At 37.6% G+C, this 8366-nt stretch overlaps 1 protein-coding gene across 4 annotated transcripts in view; it reads left to right on the top strand.

Annotated features, from left to right (window-relative positions):
• Positions 1 to 8366, top strand: part of Smad4 (SMAD family member 4) — a 54412-nt gene that overhangs the window by 27256 nt on the left and 18790 nt on the right. For 2 of the 4 annotated variants that reach the window (XM_005356253.2, XM_026783407.1), the window contains 4 exons: positions 687 to 899; positions 4428 to 4547; positions 4645 to 4761; positions 6293 to 6343. In XM_005356253.2, coding sequence (XP_005356310.1) covers positions 687 to 899; positions 4428 to 4547; positions 4645 to 4761; positions 6293 to 6343 — 501 coding nt within the window. The remainder of the gene's footprint in view (positions 1 to 686; positions 900 to 4427; positions 4548 to 4644; positions 4762 to 6292; positions 6344 to 8366) is intronic. The other 2 variants (XM_005356254.3, XM_013349545.2) reach the window with 2 other exon arrangements.

The raw sequence follows: 8366 nt of genomic DNA, 5'->3' as shown, positions 1-8366 counted from the left end.
AGCAAATAGACCCCTAGTTTATTAAAGATACTACTTTACATGACCTGGACACTAGATATGTTCCTTATGCTCCTTAAAGTCTGAAAATTTTAATTATTGACAGTTCTCATCAAACATTTTTATGTAGATTGGAATTCCAAAAAGAAAATTTCAATTTCATGACTTGTGATCTTCCTTTCCTGTCTCCTGAATGCTGAATTACAGGCCAACACCCTGCATTGGGCTTTCATTTGACTTTTTAACGTTTTAGGACAGCAGTTTCAAATAATAAATAAGTCCAGGTCTTGGCGTTGAATACCTTTTAGACCCCACTTCTATCTCTGTACGTTGTGACATTCAGAAAGGCAGAGCCAAGTATGTAGTCTCATTTTGTCTTGAGGAGTAAATGATCTTCACAGCTGAGTAAACGTTTGCTAGGCCTTTGGTTTTTACTTATTTAGATGATTATGCACTTCTGGGTTTGTCAGGAAACTGAAGAACAATTCTTCAGATATCAGAGAGTCATAATTGATAAAAATTTCTAAAGTTACTGTAGCTGATAAAATATGCTTTTTTATATATGAAAATTTTCTGAATTTGAATTATTTATACTTAGTCGATTTTAGATTTTGTCATATTATTTGTATATAGTTTTTGTGGAAATGGAAGAATGTAAAATATATAAATGTGTTTTTTTTTTCTCATAGCTCCACCAAGTATGTTAGTGAAGGATGAATACGTTCATGACTTTGAGGGACAGCCATCCTTGCCCACTGAAGGACATTCAATTCAAACCATTCAACATCCACCAAGTAATCGTGCATCAACGGAGACGTACAGTGCCCCAGCTCTGCTAGCCCCGTCTGAGTCTAATGCCACCAGTACCACCAACTTCCCCAACATTCCTGTGGCTTCCACAAGTGAGTTATGCAGCTCAATACAATCGTAAGTCTTCCTAATCCTTGAATATTTATGTGTAGTCACTTGGAGAAACCCCAAGTAAGTAAAAACTTGTGGTCTTTATGGTGCTGGGTACGGTGTCAGGGCCAGATGCGAACTAGATGGATTCTTACTCCTGAGCCATACCACTCAGCCCACAGGAAGATATGTTGAATTGGTATTTGAGTTCATTCTGGAGAAAATGGTGTTCATAATTTATTTAGAATTTCTAATGTTGATATACAGTCAAATGTAATGACTTTGACTATACTGTTATTACATTGCATAAGTAAGAAGTCTCCTGATTTTTCAGATAGATTTTAGAGAAATATTTAAGTAGTTAACAAGTAATTTTTTATTATTATAGTATGCGTGTGTGATTGTTTGTGTATATGTGTGCCCATGTTTGTGTGTACATGTGGGCCATGGTATGTTTGTGGGGATCCGAGGAAAACTTGGTGGATTCATTTCTCCTTCTATCTTTCCATGGGTTCTTGGTATCAAATTCAGGCCACTGAGCTTGTGTAGCAAGACTCTTTCCTTACTGAGCCATCTCTATCACTGGCCCAGCAAATAGCTTTGAACCAAGGTGTTTATAAAAATCTACAATCAAAACCTTTCTTTTAGTCCATTATTTTGTCTGAGAGGATAACTTTATAATAGTTTCTCAATTTCCTATTGTGAGTACTTGGAAAAGGCTCATAAAAAGACTTGCTTATGCTATTTGTGGCCCCAGGAAGGCATCAAGTATTTTAACCAGTCTCAGAATAAAGCTAACATGCACATCTTTGAAAAGGATGTCATGGGGGTTCTCAGTCTGCGTTCTGTTCTTGTCGTCTTCCTTCTTTACCTGTCTTTGTTTCTTGATCATATCAGTTGAAGCTAGGACCTCTACCATGCCAGATAAACCCTTGGCCACTGAGCTGTACCCCCAGCCCAGGCTCAACTTTTCTGGGACTCTAATAAAGACAGTGTGATCTGGTTTTGTTTATATTGTTATTTGCTTTTACAATTCTAAAAGTTGAACTTTGCTTTGCAAAGTAGAGTAATTTGCTTATTTAATTCAAAAATTGAAAAAAAGAGTTAGTATGTCTGTTGGAGTGCTGGCACATGTTGTGGTGTACGTGCAGAGTTGGAGACTGCCTTTGTTGTCGTCCTCTCTGTCCAGCTGCTTGAGTCAGGGTCCCTTACTGACTTGTTTGCGGCTGCACATGCCAGGCTCTCTGGCCAGTGGGCGGGGTTTCTTATCTTGACCTCCCATCTCATAGGAGGAGTTAGTGATGCACACTATTGTGTCTGTCCAGTTGTTTGTAGTTTTATAGGTTAGAGCTGAGGTCCGCATGCTTGCAGGGCAAGTGCTTTAGCTGCTGAGACATCTTTCTATCCCTAATTATTACTCCTATTTTAAATTTAAATATTATCAAGCATACAAATAGTAATAATTTGATTACTAAGAGAATTGTTTTTAAACCTAGATTGTCAAGGGATAGTTGACTGATATAGATGGATATTTGTTATTACCTTACAATGGAGTATCTATGTTCATATCAGTTTAGACTCAACATCGAAATTTTAATCTTTGTGATAATTAGATTTATTTCTGAATTGTTTTGCTCCCATCCCACCCCCTGACATTTCCCCTAGTGCTGGGAATCCAAGCCACTGTGTTACCCCTGATAAGCATGATAAGCAAGCACTTTACCACTGAATTATGTGTCTGGCCCTGTAATTGTTTTCAGAATTCTCATTAGTCCATTTCACCACTTGAAAGCAGTCTTTTTCAGTGGTACAATCTTAGCACAGATAATTTCTATGCACATTTGATATATATGTGTATGTATATACATTTGGGGGGAGTGTTGAGACAAGATTTCACTTCATAAGCCAGGCTGGCTATGGACTTCTGATTTCCTTGTCTCAGCCTCTGAAATGTTGGGATTACGTGTATGCAGTATAGGACCTTGCTTGCATCTCTGACTGTCCTGTCTTTATTTGCTTATTTGGAATATGGTTGACAATGGTGGAGATGAAAAATAATATAGATGCATTCACTTATGTGTAGATTACTTCTGGGCCAGGCACGCACTTCTATACATTCTCTGGAGACTGAGCTTTGTTCAGTTATGTCCAAAATGACTTCATTTTGACTTTTTCCTTCCCTCCCTGCAGGAAGAGTTATGCTTGAAGGCCAAAAAAAGATGTGAATGAAATATATCCAATTCTGTCTTAATACTTTTAAAAGTATATTTTTATAACTGAAATATAAATATTGTAGATTTTAGAATTTGCGGTGAATGTTCCTTATTTCTAAAATGATTGATAGAGTTAAAGGAAAGAAAAGAAATTAGATTAAAAATAGAGGAATGTTTTTACACGAGCTGGTTTCCCATTGTTAACATCTTACACACTTGGTTCGTGGTGGTGATTCTCAGTGTAGAGGAGTACTGTAGTGTTCTCCAAATACAGTGAACATGACAAATGCTTGCTCTAAGAAATAGCCTTTTCCACGTACAAAATAAAACCTATACATGGCAAATAATAAAACATATATTTTGAGTCAAATGAAATAATTTTCTTGGTGTATTACAGAGGGAGCAACTGATTTGATGCAAATCTGGGCATACAGTAACTTTACTGACATGATTCTGATTTTTTTAAAGAGAACATGGAAAAAGTTTCAAAATTGATGAACAGTTTTTGTTGTTTTACCAAATGCTGTATTGGTTCGACAGTGGAACAGGTTGTTTTGTTGTGCTTTATGTTAACTTTCTCACCCTTGCCATCCTATTCATTTAAAACACTTGCCTCCTGTGCTTTTCACTGTTGTTAAAGCCATTGTCCTGCCATTATCAGCACCAGTGCCATGATAATTAACTTTCTGTTGTCAACATTTTCTTGCCTGGGTTTTAGGGATTCAGATCAGGAAAGTCCAGCATGATCTGGTGAAGTGCTTCTAAAGCTGTTGCTGTAGCCTAGATGTTTCGTGTGTTTCTTAGCATTTGAAGAGGGCCTGTAAAGAAATAGGACACTAATGTTAGGAAAACATCTTCCTTCCTTCCTTCCTTCCTTCCTTCCTTCCTTCCTTCCTTCCTTCCTTCCTTCCTTCCTTCCTTCCTTCCTTCAAATTTCATTTATTGTGTACTGGTGTTTTACCTGCATGTATGTATGTATGTCTGTGTGAGGGCATCAGATTCCCAAAAACTGGAGTTATAGATGGCTGTGAGCCACCATGTGGGTGATGAGAATCAAAGCCAGGTCCTCTTAACCGCCAAACCACCTCTCCAGCCCCAGGAAAACATTTCTTAAGAAAAGGACATTTTAAATAATTTCTGAAGGTTTTCCTTTATTAGTGCTTTTAGCTTTTTTATTTGATAGGCAATGGGTAAGTTCCACTTTTGGCCCATCTTTATAATTGTGGATTACCAGACATAATTAGACCTTCATTTTTGTATACTAGCGTGAAATTGCATCTATACATATGCCGTGTTAATGTCTTCTTGTTTCTCTAGGTCAGCCGGCCAGTATTCTGGCAGGCAGCCATAGTGAAGGACTGTTGCAGATAGCTTCAGGGCCTCAGCCAGGACAGCAGCAGAATGGATTTACTGGTCAGCCAGCTACTTACCATCATAGTATGTACATGCTTTTTAAAATCTTTTAAGTAGTTGAGAAGAAAAACTAGGCAGCCTTTATAAAAGCATATTAATGCATATGGGCCTTAATTTTTAGACAGCACTACCACCTGGACTGGAAGTAGGACCGCACCATACACTCCTAATTTGCCTCACCACCAAAACGGCCATCTTCAGCACCACCCGCCTATGCCGCCCCATCCTGGACATTACTGTAAGCTCTTGTTTTCATTGTAAGCAGGGCCTTTTTCTTTTCTAGCTAGGACTTTATTTCTATTTTCTTAAAAAATGGTTTTACATCTTTTATTCATCTTACAATTTAATTTCATTAAACTGTTAAGTGTTTTTACTTTTTCAGTATTTGTAAAGAGTTCCTTTAAATGGTTCTCACACATTTGTTTTGCACTGATGTTCGCTGAGTACATTCATTTGTCTGTGCTGATGGTTCATCAACACCACATCGATTTCATTCGTTTGTTCGCTTTATATGTGGTTTTAGGTCTTGTGTGTTATCGTTCACAGTCAACTGGAGCCCTTGAGTACTATGATCTCAAGGTTTCCCTCACCATAGAATCAATGCAGTAGATACTATAGATCATAGGTGTTGAGCAATGCTCCATATAGTTTTGATTAGGAGCGGACACTACAAACAGTCCAGTTTCAGGCAGAATGGGAACATTGTTCATTTGTTTTTAATATCGTGAGTATAGGGATGAAGGGCAAAAATCAGGGATATATATCTTTCATAAATATAAAATCCCTTTTCCTCATTTTATGGTCAATAGTACCAAAAACACTAGAAAAGTACAAAAGGCATAAATAATAAAACTGCTTAAAATCTTATGTAACCTAGACATAGTCACTTCTAGTATTACTTCCTTCCAGTCATATAAATGGGTGTGTGTGTTTGTGTGTATGATATGTATTTTTGGGGGAGGGTGATGCTATATGCACATTGTTATGTATCAGTTACACTACTGTCTTTCCAAGTGCTCAGAGAATCTGATTTCTAATGGACTAGTACATAGGGTATTATTGGGTTTGCTCTATGATTGCTGGTCACTTATTTAAACTTATTAAGCCTCAAGGGCTGTAATTTTATTTGCTTAAAACAACATTATAAGAAGTGAATTTAGTATTTCTGTAAGGGTTTTAGCACAATGTATTAACTAATAAACTTTCAGCCATAGCTATTGGAACATCATATAAATGTCCCTAATTTACTAAATAAAAGCACTTATTTTTAGAATAGATTAACAATTTAAATCATTATACATTGCATTATAAATTATACTAATGTTATGTGAATTGAATAATTAATTTATAACCTGCATTAAGTATTGCATATATGACTTTATAAATTGTTAAATAGCGTGTGTCAGATAGCACTTAAATTGTTAGCTTATGAGTATCACAAAAAAATTTAGGAAATAAGCTTTGGTTTTTTTTGATTTTCGAGATAGGGTTTCTCTGTAGCTTTGGAGCCTGTCCTGGAACTAGCTCTATAGACCAGGCTGGTCTCGAACTCACAGATCTGCCTGCCTCTGCCTCCCGAGTGCTGGGATTAAAGGCGTGCGCCACCATCACCCGGCGGAAATAAGCTTTTAAATTCATGGGCATGGCATAAACTTGATCTAAGCCAGTCTTAAGACTTATAATATTTATATTTAAAGTTTTTTTTTTAAAGTTTTGGCATTGGGAAACTTTTAATAAGTAAAATGGGATTTTTATTATATTTTCTTTAGGGCCAGTTCACAATGAGCTTGCATTCCAGCCTCCCATTTCCAATCATCCTGGTAAGTATATTTCAGTATTGATTCCCTGTATGTAGATTTTTATTATGATAATTGGTACATGTATGCCAGTGGTTATTTTACGGGTACTTGACCTCATAGTGTAATATTTGTTATGACTTAATCAGAAATTTAAGAGTAGCTGATAGTCACACATAGACTATATTTAATTCATTTTAACTGTCTGAAAGAAAAGTAAAAACTATGTTTTGAAATCAGATACTAAGTACAGAATTCCAGGTTTTAGCATTGCAGCAGAATGAAACTAAGCTTAAGTAGAATAGTATCAGACCTATCGCTTAAAAAAACAGGGAAGAGGCTAGTGAGATGGCTTAGTGGGTGAAGTGGCTTGCTGCCAGGTTTGATGAGATAGTTTGATCTCTTGGACCATGTGGTAGGAGAGACTGACTTCCATGAGTTGTTCTCTGACCTCCACATACATGTTATGTCGTGTGTGTGTGTGTGTGTGTGTGTGTGTGTGTGTGTGTGTGAGAGAGGGGGGGGGTGAGGGAGGGAGAGAGAGAGAGGGAGAGAGAGAAAGAGAGGGAGGGAGGGAGGGAGGGGGGAGAGTACTAAATATAATTAAAAGGTCAGAGAAGAATCTTAAATAGATGTTAAAACCAAAAGTAATTGTAAGGAACTGTTTTATAAGAAAGATGCAGATCAGCTGGGTGGTAGTGGCGCACACCTTTAATTTTAGCACTTGGGAGGCAGAGGCAGGCAGATCTCTGTGTGTTTGAGGTCAACCTGGTCTACAGAGTGAGTGCCAGGACAGGTTCCAAAGCTACACAGAAAAACCATGTCTTGGAAAACAAACCAACAACAAAAAAAGAAAGATGCAGATCCTAACCGAAATTTGGAAAATACTGTGTTAAATTATAGATGCAGGAAAACAGAAACCCCCTGAAAACTTGAGATGCCAAAGCACCTCTGTAACACAAACAATAGGAGCAAGAGCTTTCTCTAATTCTGACTTTATAACTGATTTTCTTCACTTCAGCTATACTTATAGTTATATTCAGATCTAGGAATTCTCAAGTCCTTTATATAAGACCATGTAGTATTTATTCTCTTGATTTACATATGCTTTTTGTATATTATTTGTAAATATGGCATCATTTTACATAAGAGATTGAGCATCTACAGATTTTGGTGTCTGATGGCTCTTCTGGAACCACCCCTTTTGGACATAGGACAACTGTTTGTTTTCAGTAAAGTCTCTTTTTTTTTTTTGGTTTTTCGAGACAGGGTTTCTCTGTGGTTTTGGAGCCTATCCTGGAACTAGCTCTTGTAGACCAGGCTGGTCTCGAACTCATAGAGATCCGCCTGTCTCTGCCTCCCGAGTGCTGGGATTAAAGGCGTGCGCCACCACCGCCCGGCTTCAGTAAAGTCTTAAAAAAAATAGCTACAATGACCCTTAACTATAGTTAAAGGATAGGTCATAGAGTTGTTTAAGTGGATTCTTGTTACTTATGTTGATTGCAGATTTTTTTCCTACCTGCCTAAAAGTAATTGGGTAGACGATCTGTGTGCATACAGCTTTTCTCATACTTTATAATTAGAGAGTAATGTAATTCCTAGATCAAGAGAGAGAATGACTTTATTGACACCATAGTATAGCGCCAGTCTTAAGATGCTCATTAATGTATATGTAATTCTTAATGAGCATTTTGCTGTAATACATTTCATATTTGGACACATTGTATCAAGATCTTAATTTATGTTTGGAATTGCAAGAATGAGAACTTCTGCTGACTCTGAGGCAGCATTCTTGAGAGTCAGTACTTGTTTAAATCCCTTTAGTGTTTGTGTGGCTTAGTAGAGCTGGTCTGCAGGCATAAGGATGGTCTGATTCTGAAGAAAAACTAGGTGAGGTGGTGGTGCTTCACACCTTTCATCCCAGTACTGGGGAGGCAGAGGCCGCTGGATCTCTGAGTTTGAAAAGGTCAGCCTGGCGGGCGGTGGTGGTGCATGCCTTTAATCCCAGCACTCGGGAGGCAGAGGCAGGCGGATCTCTGTGAGTTCG

The sequence above is a fragment of the Microtus ochrogaster genome, chromosome 18 (genome assembly GCF_000317375.1).
Source record: "Microtus ochrogaster isolate Prairie Vole_2 chromosome 18, MicOch1.0, whole genome shotgun sequence".
NCBI classification, from domain to species: Eukaryota; Metazoa; Chordata; class Mammalia; order Rodentia; family Cricetidae; genus Microtus; species Microtus ochrogaster.
This window is presented reverse-complemented; position numbering and strand designations above follow the sequence as displayed.